This window comes from Protopterus annectens, chromosome 6.part0 (assembly GCF_019279795.1).
Source record: "Protopterus annectens isolate FY-2018-M chromosome 6.part0, PAN1.0, whole genome shotgun sequence".
NCBI lineage: Eukaryota > Metazoa > Chordata > Ceratodontiformes > Protopteridae > Protopterus > Protopterus annectens.
In genome coordinates this window covers 1,902,367,492-1,902,385,466 of record NC_056737.1, presented here as the reverse complement: position 1 = coordinate 1,902,385,466, position 17,975 = coordinate 1,902,367,492, and the positions used below count along the sequence as shown (strand labels likewise).

Here is a 17,975-nt window from a genome sequence, read left to right as displayed (position 1 = left end):
AACATTAATCAATGGGACTGAATCACCTAGAGCCATATTTTACACCATTGAATGGCTAGCCTGCTCAGAGGGGCTGTAGCTAACTGGCACAGAGTGTCAGGTGTAATATACAACAAAAGAATGGTAAAGAAGTTGAAAAGTAAGGTGTATAAAACAGTAGTGCTACCAGTATTACTTTATGGTACAGAAGCCTGGGCAGTAAAGGAAGAGCAGTTGAGCAGGCTAGAGATGATGGAGATGAAGTGCCTGAGGCAGGTGGCCAAATGCACATTGTGGAACAGATGAAGAAATGAGGACATAAGTGTATTAGCCAAAGTAGTTCCAATTGCACAAAAAGATCAAACAGAGCAAATTATGGTGGTTCGGGCACATGTGCATAAAAGCAGAGGTTAATTTGGTGAAGAAGATTTGAGACAGACAGTAATAAGGCAAGAGGAAATGAGAACATCCAGCAAAGAGGTGGATGGATTGTGTGACAAAAGACGTGTGACAGTCATGCATGAGTCAAAGAAGGAAGGAGGGTGACAGTGAACAGAGAGAGATGGCAACAGTTGACACAACACCCCAATCCCATTTAGGAAATAGGAAAAAAGAGAGGTGATGATTATATGTATGTACACACACACACACACACACATATATATATATATATATATATATATATATATACACACACACACTTATATGCATGTATATTTATAAAAAAAAATATATATATATATATATATATATATATATATTTTTTTTTTTTTTGAGTGTGTGTGTGAATATATATATATATGTGTGTGTGTGTGTGTGTGTGTGTGTGTGTGTGTGTGTGTGTGTGTGTGTGTGTATATATATATATATATATATATATATATATATATATATATATGTGTGTGTGTGTGTGTGTGTGTATATATAGTTTCACTTCAGAATCTCGAATTACTGAAAACTTGAACTTCATATGGTCAAGACCATATGATCGAGATTTCAGAAACTCGACATTCCGAAGTGAAAAAAAAAGTCAAACACAGATGGCATATTTAAGTAGGGAGGGTGCATGGGGACTTGTCCCCCTGCAGAAACGATGTGTTTGACTTTTTTTTTTTTTTTTATTTGACTTCGGAATTTCGAGTTTCTGAAAACTCGATCATATGGTCTCGACCATATGAAGTTCACGTTTTCAGTAATTCGAGATTCTGAACTGAAACCATATATACACACACACACACACACACACACACACACACACACACACACACACACACATACATACACATGTACATATATGCCATCTCCTGATTCACTTCCCAGAAGGCTGGTAGAGTTACTCTGATGCCTTGCTCATTACTGTTGTGACTGTTCTCTTAAGATTATTGTTACTTAGCTAGTATTCCTTCTTAGTCTTGTCCAGCTTTTCTATCTCCCAATTTTCCTGTACCAGCTTTCCTTATGTACCTTATTTCCACAGCTGGCTTGGTTACAGATCTGTTCTAGTCTTCACCCATGTTGTTTTGAGATGCTGCCATTCTTCAAATCTACCTATTTAATCTTCTCCTTGAGCTAGAGCACTGAGTATTTTGATTAATTTGTGTGCTTTCACTCCAACCAACTTCTAGATCTTCAGCCTAGTCTTTTGACGTTATATCCTTTTGTGACCTCTCCTTGCAGCTGATTTAGGCCATCAGTGTAGGTTGTTTCAAAGAGGATGACCTTGCAATCTGTAAGACTATCAACTGCCCTTTTCTTACTGGGAGGAACGTCTACCTGAGTTGCATGTTGGCCACTATTGTGTGTATTCTTTCTGTCTTGCTGAATGAGCCACCATGAAGTCATTTGCTAGACAGAAGTCTAGAATGTCCTCTCCTTTATTTCTGTTGCTCTACCTATGTGGACCCCGACAGTCCTCATTTCCTGTTCTGTCTGTCCCAATATGTGCATTTGTCAACATCAGCTCATGCTGTCCTGTTTTATCTAGTAGAATCTGCAACTGCTGCTTAAATATATTATTTTCCTTGCTATCACAACCCTGCATAGGCTGAGATTATGAATACTGAACTGTCTTTACACTGGAGTCTAATTGCCATTAGCCTTTCACTAATTCTGATAATATCACTCACTGTCTTCAGAAGACATTTCCCATACCATTTCTAACCTGTTCTACCGTTGAGTAGTAGACTCTGGAACCCAAGCCAAACTGCTTTGCTCCACCACCCTACCATCTTGTCTCCTGTGTACACTGGTTGTCCAGTCTCCTCCTTTCCATCATGACATCCACTTCTAAGCTACATCTTGTCAGTGAATCTATACTGAGTGTAGTAATCCTTAGCTCATCTTTGGCAGGTTGATTGGTATTACATCCAGCTTTCACTCAACAGTGGTAACTTGAGCTTAGCAGGCTAAGCCAGTGGCTTATGGACTCAGTTCTGGGCTTTATGATGTCCATACAGTGGTCAATAGAGGCACATAGAACCCTCATTCCATTAACCTGGATCCATGGTGTAGGTCAAATCCTCAACCTGCTTATTACCAGCTACCACCCATGTCCATTTCTAACAACATTAGTCAACATGACCAAATCATCTAGAGGTAATCTTTACAGATAGGCTGTGATTTGCTACGACCAGATATTGTACACCACAATTAATGCCTAAAGCAGTTGTTTTGTACAATGCGTCCCCAAGAGGCATCACCTGGTCTGTGTTGCTGCACATGACTCTATTGACTTTCTTTGTGTGAGCTTGAGGTGGAAATACCCAGCATGTTTTGGGGAGGTGGAGGGAAGCTGACCGAGACACAAGGCAAACATACAAACTCCACACAGGAATAGGCTGGATGTCAGGATCAAACCTTGTGCCTTGTTCATGGCGGGATGACCTTAGCCATTATGCCAACATGGATGAAAAAGCTAGCATTTAACTAACATATTATTCTTTCCTTTCAACAGAGAAAAATTAAACTGTCATCTCTAGTGCAAAACACCATTATTGCTTGAATAAGGCAACATTTTATATACAGAAACATTATTTAAACATGTTCTTTATAACTCATGCTTGCAGACATTCATTTTATAATTATTCCTAATTTTGTCATTGTGTAATATACCTTTATTAGATTCCTTTGTTTTTTTTCACAAAAAAGTTGCAGCCCTCTGGAACTAGAGAGTTTATTCCTGTAATTTCCAAGAAAATGTTGGCGTTAATATTTATTTGCAGTATATAGGATGACTTGAATTTGTAGAAGTGGACATGTGGACTTTTGGGAATATTTTTGTTCAATTAATCTAGAATGCAGTTTTTAGGAGTGTTACTGCAATAGGTGACTATCTCCTACATCCAAGATATGTTGAGTCTGTCATTGATTTTATTGGTAACATTGGAACATTCCCTTTGTGGAAGGTGCAGGCGCAAGGTGAATGCAGATGCATTCCGTTCACAAAACAGTGTTTTTTTTTAAGCTGAGTGACTCCTGTTTTGACTATTCCTGTTTCATTCAAAAAGGGAGTTGCAGCTTTTTTGAGCTCTTACCTAGAATTGCAAACACGTTAAATGGTATTGTGAGAACTGTAAAAATAATTAGAAGCATCAAATTTTCATACTTACTCAATGAACAGACTAATCGAGTCTCTCTAAATTAATTCTTTCAAGATCAGATTGTCTGTGTTAATGTGCAATGAACTGATACACATTTCTATGCCAGTGTGCAAAGCTCTCCAGTGAAAAAATTTAACTGTTTTTTTGTGTTGTAGGAACTGGTTCTACTCTCTCGATCAGAAGTTCCTTCACTCTCATTGCAAGGAGGAGGAAAACTCTTTTGTAAACCAACATGCATTGGCAGTGTCTCCAAACACTTTTATGTTGTCAAGAATGTGACCCGCTTGCCACTTCACTTTGAATGGAAAATTTCTCAGGCTGACTCGCAAATCATTTCTGTCCACCCACCAGTTGCCACCATCCAACCAAATGAATTGCTGGTAAGTTTATCACTGGTAGTTGTTCATCATTCACACTGCCTCAGTAGCATATAGGGCTCTGTGCCTGCACAACACCCACACCGTCAGGTTTCCAGAACTCAGAATCCCTTCCACTGACTCTCAGTGATAGCTGATTGGTTAAGCCCCTCACAACAGAGGAAGACTAATCCCTGTCATATGAAAGTCTTTCGGCTTTTCCCGGTTAGGGGGTGCCACAGCGGAACTCCGGTCCGCTAATAATTGGCAGTGGATTTTTACTGTGCCAAGTTGCCAGCCCGACACCCAACCTTCAAAGAAGACACACCCATTCATGCACGCACCTACCTGCATGTCTTTAGACATCACTTGACCGTGGGGAGGACATGCAGACTCCACACAGAAGGCGCTCCAGCTGAGAATCGAATGGGAGAACCTCTTGCTGTGACTAATCCCCTGTCATATAAAGTCTGTTATTCAGACTTTTGCTCTAGCTGTGGGACTTGAATCTCCGCAGCACCAATAACAGTTTCCAACTAAGATAAGATCCCTTTGAGAACTTCACTTCCTCTTTATTATTATATACTTTTGTTTTCTTTCTCTTTTATTTTAAAAAATAGTATGTGTGTATTTTTTTATGTTAATATATTTGCTGTTTACTATTGCTGTTAATTCCTTTTGGAATTCTAATTTACTAATGTTGGAATTCTAATTTACTAATGTGTTGTTTGTATGCTTAATACGTCTTTTAAGCAATTATGGGTCTTTTCTAAAGTGTTCTCTAACTTGTACTAGGAAATGGAAGCTTTGCAGTGTCAGTTCAACACTAGAGACTATCTCTTGGCAGGGTGCCAAGAGACCTGTTGTTTCTGTTATTTACTTCACTTTGATGTTCAGACAGGAAAATATTGCAATTTTTTTCACCTCTCTCTTCATTTTTACGATATTTACTAGTAATGTAGCACTGCACTGGCCATTTTGATCATTAAATCACATTTTATACTACAAATGACTTTATTTGCATTTTTTGTGGGCATTTTTGCATTTCTTTGTTTATGTTGTTTTAAAAGGTTTCTATTTGATTTAAAGGCATATATTTGAGTTTTTTGTAACTATATGGGCAAGTGAATTTTACTTGGTGCTGTGTACTATGTATGCTGTTTACTACACTGTGTGGATTATAGAACAAGGCTTAGCAGAATTTAAGACCCCTTACCAGCACAATTTAAACTATTTCTGTTATGTTTTATATAGTTTAGCCCTATTTTTGCGGCAGGGGAACATAGTTTATAGTTTATATTATTGCTGCCCTTAGTCAGCCCTTAATAGTGTATTATTCTGGCTGGTGTTTTTCCCCCTGACTTAATAGATCCTGATATGGCTGCCCCCGACCCCCCCCCATCATTGCAACTAAAAAAAATAACTTGACAAACACATGCTTCAGCCTAGGTTTATGAATCTATTGTTGTCTTAATCTGGCCTACAGACAACTTACCTGTTCCCCCATCACTCCCTTGTTTGAACCTACAGCCCTCTATGGTAAGAGGGTCAGACACATCCTCTGAGGCATTTCCAGTACCTGGTGCAGGTATGGGAGAACAAACCCTTCATGTGTAAGAGAGTTCTGTGGTAATAGACCCCTTACCAGCATAATACTCTCTCCCCAGATATTTTGTCCTCTACTGTAGTTCATAATAAGAAGAAACAGAAACTTCACCATGACAGGCAATCAGGTATTACCATTTGTAGGGCTGGTTTCCTTAGCAAAGAGTGTTTTACAGTCAGCTAATCTCGAGAGCTATGCTTCTTTTCAGAATGACTGTGGAGTTATCATCTCTAGAGATCAGTTTAATGCCACATATTTTGATGTGGACTCTGATGTAGGCAGTAGTGAATGCACTGAGGCCATGCAGTCTGAATCTTCAGAAGGTTAACAGATTCAAAAACCCAAACTTGTGTTTACCTTTACAATATGCTAGCTAGGTTTAGAGATATATTTGACTGGAAGCAATCTGGAGCTAAGCCAGAGATTGTTAAAGTTTATGATCTTATTGAGGATGAGTTTGTAAATGTTTTTTCTACTCCTCCTCTACCGACCTTAGAAGATGTTCAGTTAAATTGTGTATAAAATCCATTTGGCTAGTGAACCAGTTCATAAAAAGGCTATGAGGAAATACAGGGTGTACTTTGATCTTGCAGCTGTTTGCTCCTTTGTCAGCTGACCCAGCTGTATTTTCTCTAGTGGCCAACTCTAACAAGAGAGCATTGGCTTCTTTTCTCTCATGGAAAACAGTTGGCTCAGTCTAGTAATTTCAACATCAGAATTTTAAATTATCAGAGCTTCATGTGTAAATTTATTTTGCAATGTGCTTACAGTTTAGCTGAGTTTGCTGTATCTTTGACTGGTAAACAGAAGGGTTATATGAATGAGATTGTTACTAATGTGACTAAGATTCCGAAACCTGCTTTGAAGAGTGTCTAAGAAGGTGTGGACACTGTTTCTAGAAATGCAGCCACATCATCTGTATTGAGAAGTTTTGCTTGGTTAAATAACCAGATGTTTTCTGAGGTTTTACAAATACATTTTGAATGTTCCTTTAAGTTCTGAATTTGTGTTTGGTTCTGCTGTTACACAGATTCTCAAGCAATGGGATGATAGGGATGATACAGGTAAATTGATGTATAGCGGATCTAGAATATTTCATATTCCCAGATTCTCCCCCAACAAGGTGTCCAACTTCAAAGAGCAGAACAAACTAAAATCCCAGCTTAACAAGAGTAAGAGTATCAAGAGGAAATGGCAGGAGGATAATACTTCCAAACCAAATAAAAGAGGTTCCTTTCTCAAAAAAATATCTTTCCCCTGCTAAAGAATGACTATGCCAAGACTCAGAACATCCCATCTCTTCCTGCTGTCTCTCCTGCCCTTAGCTCAAGCCAGCAGCCTGGCCACAAATAGTCTTAGACAAGTGCGTGCTGATACTAATTGAGTGAGGATTCTGACGTCCCTACTCTGGGCCAGTAATGAAGGAGCCTGACTTCTCACTACTGACACCGGTGAGGGAAGTTCACTTGGAACAAAAAATAGATATGCACAGTATTTTCAGATGCAGCTCACTTCACCAAGCGCAATTTCCCTTAAGAGCACACAGGGAACAAACTCAGTCTGGGGGCTGGGGTTCTCTCTCTCTCCAGGCTCCCAGTAACACTCCCCACTGACACAGCTGTAGAGTTGAGTCTTTAGCTGAGTGTCCCAAGCCAAGTCCTCCACTACCCTCTCTATGAAATCAGTGTTGTGTGTCCCTACTGCAAGTAGCTAACACACACACTCTTTGAGATTTGATTTTCACCTACATGCACCTGGGAAAGGCTGGCACAGATTTACCAGCTATACCCCCTTCTGCCCTGACTATAAGGTAGGTACTGCCACCAGAACACTCGAAAGCCAGCTACTCTAAGGCTCTTACAAGGCTACACAATTTTACTGAGTAAGGTTATACTAATACAAATGGTATTGTTTGACAAATATAGCAAGGCTTTCAGGAGTAGCCACATTGTCTCCAAATAAATATAAGTGATGTCAACATTAAAATATTCTCTAAAAGACCAGCCACAATGAAAAGTTTAAATATATATAATAAATAAAAGAACATGAAAATACTAAATATCTACTTACAATAAACACCAGAGCTTCAGTCACAGGAAATATTCAAAATAACAGATGGATAGATTCACACAGATACAGAAATGCAGCACTTAACTAATCTTGCTATATTTTCCTGACTGAGCTAAAGAATTACTATTTTCTGGTTACTTACTAAAGCAAGGCAACATGAAGTAAGTGAGTGGCCCTTCCGTCTTTGTCACGTTTCAAAAACAGACTGTCCTGAGACTTCACTCTCATCTAGTAAACATCATTTCAGTCCTGGATTACAGAATAACATCACATACATCTGGTCATCTCAATCTAGTTCCTGCACTACCCCCATTTACTAAAAACTGAACCAGAATCTAGGACATAGGTGTTACCATACACACCGATAGAACTTTGCTGAGATGTATTATAGCATCTGGAAGATATAAAACTATTTCAAACCTTCCCCCTTCCAGGGTAGCAATTAGTTCACTCCTAAGAACAATATAGTAGGTTTCTCGTCCTGGTTTTCACAGATGTTTTGTCTCTGGCTACAATCAGAACTGTAAGATACAATCGTTATGGCCTAAATCAGGTAATTTAATTTCAGACTATTTTTCAAAGTTAGCTGGACTGAGATTAACCTCTTCTCTTCCAGTACCCTCTGTTACAATATATTCATTTCAACAGTTATGATACAGTCTGATATACAGGTGTATTTCTTTTGTGTCCAGCAGGACCCACTGTTGGTACATTTTAACACAAGCAGCTTTACAAATACATTTTCAATACAAGCATCTGTACAAACCAGTTTGCTATAGAAATTATATATAATTCTTTACAAATCTCCAGCTAGCTATGCTAGTATATGTTACGTGCCCATTGCCCTAATTTTCCTGGCATAGCTGGCAATATCTCACATCATCACAAAGATACTCTTGGCAATCAACAGAAAATCTTCAAAAAGGAAAAGGATTTTACACCTGAATAGTTTTGGTACCCATAAAATGAGGTGTCATGGAGACTAGTTTTAGATTTGGCACACTTAAATACCTTACTGAAATTACCCACATTTGGAATACTCACCCTGCAGACAATCCTACGCCTTCTTCCAAATCATTATTTCATGGTGACTTTAAATCTGAAGGATGACTGTCACATGCTGTTTGCTCCCAACTTCAAGTTGAACCTACAAATGCCCTGTCTCATTCACTCACAAAGAATTATCTATCTGTTTAAGGTGTATAACAGACACAGAAAAAAGTATGGCCTTTCTTCCAGAAGACATAATTTTGACAGTTCAAAACATTTTCAAGGATTTCTCTCTTGAAGAAGCTGTTTCCGCAAGAGAGTTTCTCAAAATTTTAGGCCTCATGGTATCAACAATCCTCATGACACCATGGGCCAGACTACCCATGACAAAGATTCAGTGGTACTGAGTAAATTGTTGGACCCAGCATCTGCTTTCCTTGGAGTTGCAGGTGCCAGTGCTAGATTTTAAGAAATGAAAGTTACAGTGGTCGAGGGGTCAGATCTCTCTCAATCCATACCTACTCTTCTCCCTCCAGATCCCAGTCAGTCAGTCCAGATGGATTTATCAGATTTTGCATGGGGAGCAGTGTACAGGAGAATTCAAATGCAAGGCAAAAGGGGTCCATCAGACACTACAAAGCACATAAACATCAAAGAAATGTTAGTAGTGATTCGGACCTTAAACATTCTTCACCACATATGGTCTCTAGGTCCCCTTTTATTGGTCCCACATGACACCACAGTCATGTGGTACCTGAACAAACAAGGGGGTACAAGGTTATGCACTCTTTGGTACAAGGATATGCACTCTTTGTCAGGTGGCAATGATGGCCTGGGAGCTAGCTTTACAGCATTCTCGAAAGCTTCCAGTCAGAGCAAAACATATTGGCAAACAGACTAAGCAGATCCTGGCCAGATACTCATGAGTGGAAACTGAGGACAGAGGTTTGCATAGATTTGGTCCAGATGTGGGGAATATTTCAGATAGATCTGTTTGCACCTTTCAATACAGACGGTTGGAAACATTCTCTTTGAGACATCCTTGTAATTATGCTTGGAGGACAGAAGCATTGTTATTCCATTGGACAGGAATGTTCTTTTATGCATGTCCACTCTTTCCACCAATACCCAAGGTACTGCTGAAGATTCAGAAAGAATTACCAAAGATCTTTGTGATGACCCACTTTTGGCCCAGGCAAAGTTGGTTTTCCTTTTTAAAATGGAATTGGCTAAGGGCAATTATCACAAGCTTCCTCACACTCTGGATCTGCTGCTGCAGTGGCAGGGGTGACTAATGCACCCCAGCTTGGAGCACTTGCCTCTGACAGCCTGGATATTTCTGTCTTGATACCTTTTAGGCACTTGTTTCATGAGGACATGCAGCAGCTACTGAAGGATGAAAAAAAAAAACTACAACTAGAAAATCTTATATTTACCAGTGGGACATGCTTTCTAGGTGGTGCCTAACCGATATCAGAGGGCCCAGTATGGTGTCTACTGCTGTGGTTTTGAAATATTTGTGTGAGCTACTCAATGACAGCTTATCACATGCATCTGTCAAGGTGCATCTTGCAAATCTGTCCATGGATTCCCCTCTTTTATCTCTTTTAGTGGTCAGACAGTTTATGAAAGGAGTGTTGCAAGTTTGACACTCTCAAAAACAAATTATTCCACCTTGTTCTTGAAAAATTGACCTTATCTTCTTATGAACCTGTCTTTTAGACTGATTTGAGGTTCATCACTTGGAAACTGTTTTGCTTATTGCTCTGACATCTGAAAGGTGGCTGTCATGGTGGGCCAACATTATCTGATTTTCCAGAAGGATAGGATTGTTCTATGCACTAATGCTGTTTTCATGCCAAAAGTTGTTTCTTATTTTACCCTGAATCTTTTTGTAACCTAAAAACACAGGAGAGAAGATTCTGCATACCTTGGATTTGCACAGGCAGCTCAGGTACTAACTTGACAGAACTAAGCCATTCAGGAAAGCTGAACTTATTCTAGGGCTAATAAGAGTCAACCTGTCTCTAAGCAAATGATTGCTCATTGGTTGCCTTCTTCTATTGCTTTTGATACTCCCACCATGGTAAATCTATGCCAGGCAAAGTTAAGGCACATTCCACCAAAGCCTTATCCTTTTTGGTGGCGTATTGGAAAAGAATGGGCTGTAGAAGCATTATAGAGGCAGCAACTTAGTCCTCTGTTCATTTCTTTACAAATTGGATTCTTTCTCAGGTTCCAGAGTAGGCTTTGTGAGGACCATTCTTCAGAGGCTCCCGGATCATTATTCTTCCTCCTCTCAGGTAGGGTAAACTTTAGGGATCCCATAGGCAGCTGAGGCAGTGTGAATGATGAATGTAGTACAGTTGGATAAATGTTGTTTACCTGTATCAGTAGATGTTCAAATTTCTGACTGCCTCAGTGGCAGCACACACCGATTATTCCCTGATTTTGTATATAGTTTCATGGTATCCACACTTGTTGTGCTGTTGGTTGGCTTTAGTTGTTTGTGCTGGTGTTTTATGGCTGTGAATTGATTGGTTTTAGGCAATTCTTGCTTCTGTTTTTCCTGGTGTGTCCTACTGAGCACTAAAACCTGAATAACAACTGGCTTTCAAGGACAGGGTTTAGGTTTACCCTGATAGGAGGGGCTTAGCCAACACCCTGTTACAGAAAGTGTTTGTGCAAGCACAGAGCTCTATACACCACTGAGGCAGTGTGAAATTTGAACATCTACTGTTAGAGGCAAGTAGAACCTACACAACTATATTTTCCAAGCACTCTGACTCTTCACCTTGCTTGAATCAGTTTCTGAAGAAAGATTTTGATATCTTGTTAACATTTGTTTGTTTCAGGTCAGATGTATAAACGTTTTTAAATAGCGTATTTATAGGTATTTACATAATTTCAGCATCGCACTTTATTCAATTGATTTAAGCATTTGGAATCTGTCCCAATCTGTGTTCTTTGTCTGAAGGAATAATAAGGCAACTAGGTGATTACCTTACCTTTGTACATTCAATAACAAGCTTAAAAAACATACTGACTGATGTGAAAAGGTATACTATAGACGTCCATTTTGTTATTAATTATTTTAAGGATGCAATATTTGAAATGGGAATAAAACTGTTTTGTTTACAATAATATCCAAAATGATATTTCGTGTCAAGCAGAGCACCTTAAATAATTTCTAGTATGTGAGACACTGTGATTATGGTCTAAACTTGGGGGAAAAAAAGAAAAGTTAGTTAAGCACATTTCTGATATACAAACGGTGTAACCTTCTTTCAGTAGTATTAAGCTCAGTTCTTGCTCTGTGCCGCAACAGTGGCCATTTCTAGCAACCAGAGAATAGGGTCAAGAAGCTAAAATACCTTAAAAATATAAATCACTTTACTGTTACAACAAAAACTGTCAGTAAGAACTATCGAACAACTTTTAAAGCTGCTACTTCATGAGAGAGACATTTTGCTTCTGTTACTTGTACATCAAAGCAGTTAATGCTGAAGGTATTACAAAGAATTATGATTAGGTCTTTCCACTCATAATTCACTTTTTTATGTGTTCACAACACTGATGTCAAGATTCAACTGTCTTGTTCTACTTTACTCTGCACTGCTCTCAAGGTGAATTTCTTGATGTCCTTGTCTCAAACATATAGGTTCTTAGGTTCATAGGAGGTTGCTAAGTTAATGGCCCTAGGGCTTTAAAAGCCTAGACATGTAATAACCTTTTTTCCCTAATTGACCATTGTTGGATGATTTGATTGTTTGCATAGTGAATCTATGATCAGCACCAGCTGCCCCTGTCCATGAGTGACATAGGTGCCACCTCTGGGTTGAATTTATAGTCTCCCATCCAGTTGTCCAGGTGGTGCTTAAATAGGGGCACTGAGGAGCTCTTTTTAATGTGAATTGTCAGTTTATTTCAGAGTAGTATTAGTCTCTGGGAGACGTATCTGTCTCTTCAGCATGTTTTGTTTAAGAAACTGGCTAGGTTGAGATCTCTGGAGTGACTGACTCTTGTCCCATTTGATTTGTGGACGTGCAGCATTTCCATTAAGACAGGGTCAGAGACTGCCCTGTAGGACAGGCACAGGTCGCCTGTAGGACACATATTACAGTGACAGGGCTTTCAGTCTTCTCATCTAGGTCATGTTTTGAAGTCCCTGAATTCTCTTGGTCAGGAACCTCTGTGGTCTCTCCAGCTGCTGCAGGTATCTGGTGAGGTACATGCAAAAGGGAGCGTTGTACTCTATTATTGGTCTAATGATGGTGGAGTACAGAGGAGTTATAAAATCCTTGGTCTTGAATGCAATGCCCTAACTTATGAGATATGCAACATAAAAGGCTTTCCTTACCACCGTGGACACATGGTGATTGAAGTCTAGACTGCTATCAGCTTGTGTTCCCAAGTCACACACCACTGGGTTTGAGCTTAAGGGGGTGCTGCCTATATTGTAATTTGCAGGGGCTACCTCTTTGCCAAAGGGGACAATGATGAACTTTTTTGCATTTAGTTTTAGACTGTGGCTTTGGCGTCTATCATATGTCTGTGTTAACTCCTCCTGTAATTTGCTAATATCTTTAAGGGATTCAGTGATTGCTCCCAATTTGCAGTCATCTGTGAACTTGGTAAGTCACAAGCCATCTTCTTTCACCTGGACTTCCAAGAAATAAATTCCAAACAGTAAAAGGCCCAACATAGAACTTTGTGGTACCCCACTGGTAACAGTTCTACTGGTGGGGGTGGAATCCCCAACTTTGACAATATGAGTTCTGTTGGTGAGCCACTTTGCTACCCATCTAGTGACATATGGGTCAAGTCCCAGATGGAGGAGTTTCTTGGTGATACCTGAGTGGGGGATTGTGTCGAAAGCCTTGCCTAAGTCAGGATAGGCAGTATCTACTGCTTGCCTTAGTGCAGGGCTTTGGAGACATTCTTGAAGTCCACCAGGTTTAGTAAGCATGATCTACCCTTAACGAAGTCAAACTGGGTCAGATCAAGAGTTTAAAAGTTGCCTATGTCCTTGTTGATAATGTCCATGATGATTCTTTCCATGGCCTTGCAGATAAAACTGGTTAGGCTTAAGGGTTTATAGTTCCCAGGGTCGGTTGATGGAACCCCTTTGTGCAAAGGAGATTACAGTTGCTGTTCCCCACTCTGCTGAAATAAAGCCAGTGCTCAGGCTATGGTTAAAGAGAGTGGCAAGTAGATCCACTAGGTCATATTTTAGGTCATGTAGTAAGCAGCCTGGGGTGTTATCTTTTGGCCTTGGAGAGTGCGGATATGACCTGCTCTTTGGAGATACTGGGGAGAGGACAAGTGTCAGGCATGCTTTGGAGTATAGCTGGTGGGAACAAGGGGGTGAAGTTTGCACCAAATCTGTCAGCTAACAGATTGGCAGTTTCCTCAGGGTCATTGTAAGTGGTACTTTCCAGTATGGGTTCGGCACATAGCTGGTATTCCCTTTCAGATATTGGACATAGCTAAAGAATGCCTTATGATTGTCTTTAGCTAGGGAAACTAATTTAGCCTCATAACTAGCTTTAGAGGACTTTACTAGATATCTGATTTGTGTGTTCAGGCTGTGGAGGGTATTCCTTCTCTGCTAAGTTCCCTCTTGTTCTTAGATATCAGTTTCTTCTTTTTATTATATAACCTGATTATACTTGAGGTCCACCAGGGTGGCTTGTTTTTGAGAGTGTACTTGGTTTTGATCCTATCAGGTAAAGCAGAGTCAATACAGTTGTTTAAGTGATTATACAGGGAGTTTGTGTACTCTTCTGCATATGTGTCATTGTTGGCTGTGTTAGCAGGGGTTTGAAACTTTTCAAACCATCACTTAGTAGGCTATAGTTTGTTTGGGAGAAGTTCCTCATTTTTATTGCTCCTGAGGAGGTGTCAGGTCTAATCGTTATTTCGAATGAGACTGATTTATAGTCTTCAGAAGTTCATAGGAGGTTACTAGGCTAATGGCCTTAGGGCCTTAACAAGCCTAGCTATGTGATACCCTTGTTCCCTAGTTGACTATGGTTAGATGGTCATTGTTAGCAGAGTAAATCAGTGATTAGCACCAACTGCCCCTGTCCATGATGGACATAGGTGCCACCCCCGGGGTGAATTTGTGATCTCCCATCCAGTTGCTAAGGTTTCGCTTAAATGGGGTCATTGAGGAGCTCTGCTTCACGTGAAGTGTGAGTTTATTCCAGAGGAGCATCAGTCTCTGGGAGACATATCTGTGTCTCCAACATGTTCTGATTATGTCACAAGCTAGGTTCAGATCCCCGGAGTGAGTGACTCTTGTCCCATTTGATTTGTGGACATGCATTTCCATTAATTAGGGTCAGTGATCACTCTGTAGGCCAGGCATGAGTTGCATCTCAGCAACCTGTAAGATACAGAGTGCAGAGACAGGGCCTTCAGTCTTTCCATGTAGGTCATGTTTTGGAGGCCCTCAATTTTCTTCTTCACTTCTGTGGTCTCTCTAGTCATTTCAAGTGTCTGGTGAGCTAAATACAAACAGAGCATTGTACTCAATTAGTGGTCTAACGGGGGTTGAGTATAGAGGAGATCTGAAGTAGGGACTTCATTTGTCAGCAACCTGTGGGTCTTGGATCCGATATCGGATCCGAGCCGGCAACTTGTTTCATAGCTAATGGATCCGAGCTCCTAGCTCCTCCCCTCACCCATAATCCCCTGCCAACCCTCCATGACCTCAGATCTAGTTTGCCGCGCTTGTGAGTAGCTGGATTTTTCAGAGCTCTTAGCGACTTATTCAGATAAGTGTATTTTCTTCCTTCCTTTCTGTCTTTAAATTTAAAACAGTGTGTAAGTGTTAGGTTTCCTTTATTATTTGTACCTTTTACATAGTTTTTTTCCCTCCCCTCGCTGGTCATTATGAGTGTGTGTGTGTTAGTGTTTTGGGACCTGTGTGCTTGTGTAGTACTTTTCTTCCCTCAGTATGGCAGAGGCCCCAAAAGCCATTTTTTCAAAATGTACCGAGTGTGGCCATAAGCTCGCCCCGGCTGATGGCCACACTCGGTGCGTTCGGTGTCTTGGGGTTGAACACCTCTCCTCAGGCTGTACCATTTGTGCAGCGTTCAACCCCAGGGCACTGAAAGAGCGGAGGTCGAAGCTGGTCCTGGCGGGACTTTTGCCCCCGGACTCGGCTTCAGCCCCTGCTCCTCCCGTGGCACTACCACAGCCTGTGGTGATAGCCACTCCTGCCCCCCTTCCTTTGGCCAGGGCTCAAACTCCCACTAAAGCACTGGAGGACAGGGAGGGCAGGAGGGAGAAATGGAGGGAGAAGCACCACATGCGGCGGGCCGAGGCCTCCGCTTCGGCCCCGCCGGCTAAGCGGGCTTCTCCCTCCACAGCTTCTAGGTCTCCTCCTCCTCGACTCCGATCTCCTTGTTTCTCCCCAGGACCCGAGGAGGAGGAGGCCCGATCTCCATCGAGGTCATTGAGGCGGCATTCCAGGCCTGCCTCGGTGGCCTCATCGAGATCGACTTACAGTATGTCAGATGCAGACTTGGACCGGATGATGCGAAGGTTTATCCAGGCCCAGCTGCAGATGGGAGTGCTCTTGCCTCCCCCCCCCCTTTGGGGGAGAGCTCGACACCCTTTTTTGCTCCAATTGCTCCTTCTCCGACTCGCTTCCCGGGTTCGGAGCGTTCAGAGCCTGGCAGCATCAGAGCCGGGGGTGGGTCGGCGCTGACAGTACTTGGTACTTCGGATCCGACCCTACCCTTGAGTCTGTCGGATCCAACCTCTTGGAGCCGTGGGCCGAGCTTCGGATCTGAGGGATTCAGTGTGCCTTCAGCTCCGTCCATGTCAGAGCACACTGGTCCTTCGGATCGGATGGTCTAGGCACCGGCTCCGATCCCTTCATCGGATCCGAGTGGGAGTCGGCTCTCAGAGCCCAGGGAGATCGGTTCCCCCTCGGCCTTCGATGTAGTGGAGAGGGCTCTGTCGAGAGCATCCAGACCCCCGGCCCTTGTATCAGCTCCACCCTGCACTCCCTCTCTGCTGGGCCAGGCTTCCATCACCCGGCCACAGGGACAGTCTGCTTCGATGTCCCAGGTTGTTCCATTGGAACAGGATGTTGCTGGTGAGACCTCCTCAGACAGCCCCCCCGAGGAAGTGCCTCGCAAGCACAAGTGTAAGAGGAGGCACGTGGCTCCCAAGTCCTTAACCGAGGACACGGACTTGGATGAAGGGGAAGGCTCCCCAAGATCACCCCCTAAGGATGTCTCCTTTGGAGACATCATGGAAATGCTTAGGATCAGAGGTGGGTGGTCTGCCCCCAAGGCTTCCTCCGACGAGTCTGTGTTTCTGGAGGCATTCGAAGCAGGCCCGTCTACCTCTTGGGTGTCCCCTCCGGCCGACCCCCTAGTGGACCTTATTACCACCAGGGCGTGGAAGGACCCGGACACCGTGGAGCCAGTCCCTAAATGCCCGGACAGGATACTGAGCCCCCTTGCAGACCGGTCCCACTGGAGCAAGGGTCCCCCCGTAGATGCCATGTTGACGGCGGCAGCCACGAAGAGGGAACTAGCTCAGGAGAGCCCCTCAGTCCATCCACTGAGCAAGGAGTCCCGCTCGATGGATCGCTTAGGGAAGCAAGTTTTTAGTTCAGTGACCTTTTCGGTAAAGTCCCTGAACTATATGGCACACGTCATCAGGATGCAGCGGGATCATATCAAAGAATACGCTGCCTCCCCCCCTGAGTCCATGTCGGCGGAGGACAAACAGTTGTACTCCACCCGAATGGCCACTCTGAGATCCATCTCGAATACCTCTATGTGGCTATTGTCCCACGCCACCGAGGGAGCCACTAGAGCTAGCGGAGTGGGCCTAGTCATGAGACGTCAGGCCTGGCTCCGGCATTGTGACTTTGCGGAGCCCTTTAAAGCGTCCTTTGCGAACGCCCCTTTCGATGGTTCTGCCCTGTTTGGCAAAACTTTTCATGAAACGCTAGTCCAGAGCGAGAAAGACGGGAAGACGTTGTCTGCTGTCGGAGTCCGCTTCTCTGCTCCCCAGCAGTCCTTTTCGAAGAACCAAAAGGGTCAGAAGAAGATGTGGTTCCGGAAATCGCAACATTCCCAACTTGCTCCAGACAACCAGTCCTTCCGTGGCAGAGGAGGACAGGGAGGATGCCGCCCCAGGGGCAGAGGGGCTCCGAGGAATTTTGGGTCCAGAGAATCCTTCTCTGACTGGCCCACGCAGCAGCCCTGAAGTGTTGCCCGGCTGCTCCACTCTGGAGGCAGTCGGGGGCGCTTCTCGGAGCACCTAGCGGCATGGGAGTCCATCACGTCAGACCGCTGGGTACTTCGAATTATATCCAGAGGGTACAAAATTCCAATGCTTCAT

At 42.6% G+C, this 17,975-nt stretch overlaps 1 protein-coding gene across 1 annotated transcript in view; it reads left to right on the top strand.

Annotated features, from left to right (window-relative positions):
- The window catches only part of CFAP65 (cilia and flagella associated protein 65), a 2,328,717-nt gene that overhangs the window by 1,100,747 nt on the left and 1,209,995 nt on the right, over positions 1-17,975 (top strand). The window contains exon 14 of the mRNA XM_044075222.1: positions 3,734-3,958. Within this exon, the coding sequence (XP_043931157.1) occupies positions 3,734-3,958 (225 nt within the window). The remainder of the gene's footprint in view (positions 1-3,733; positions 3,959-17,975) is intronic.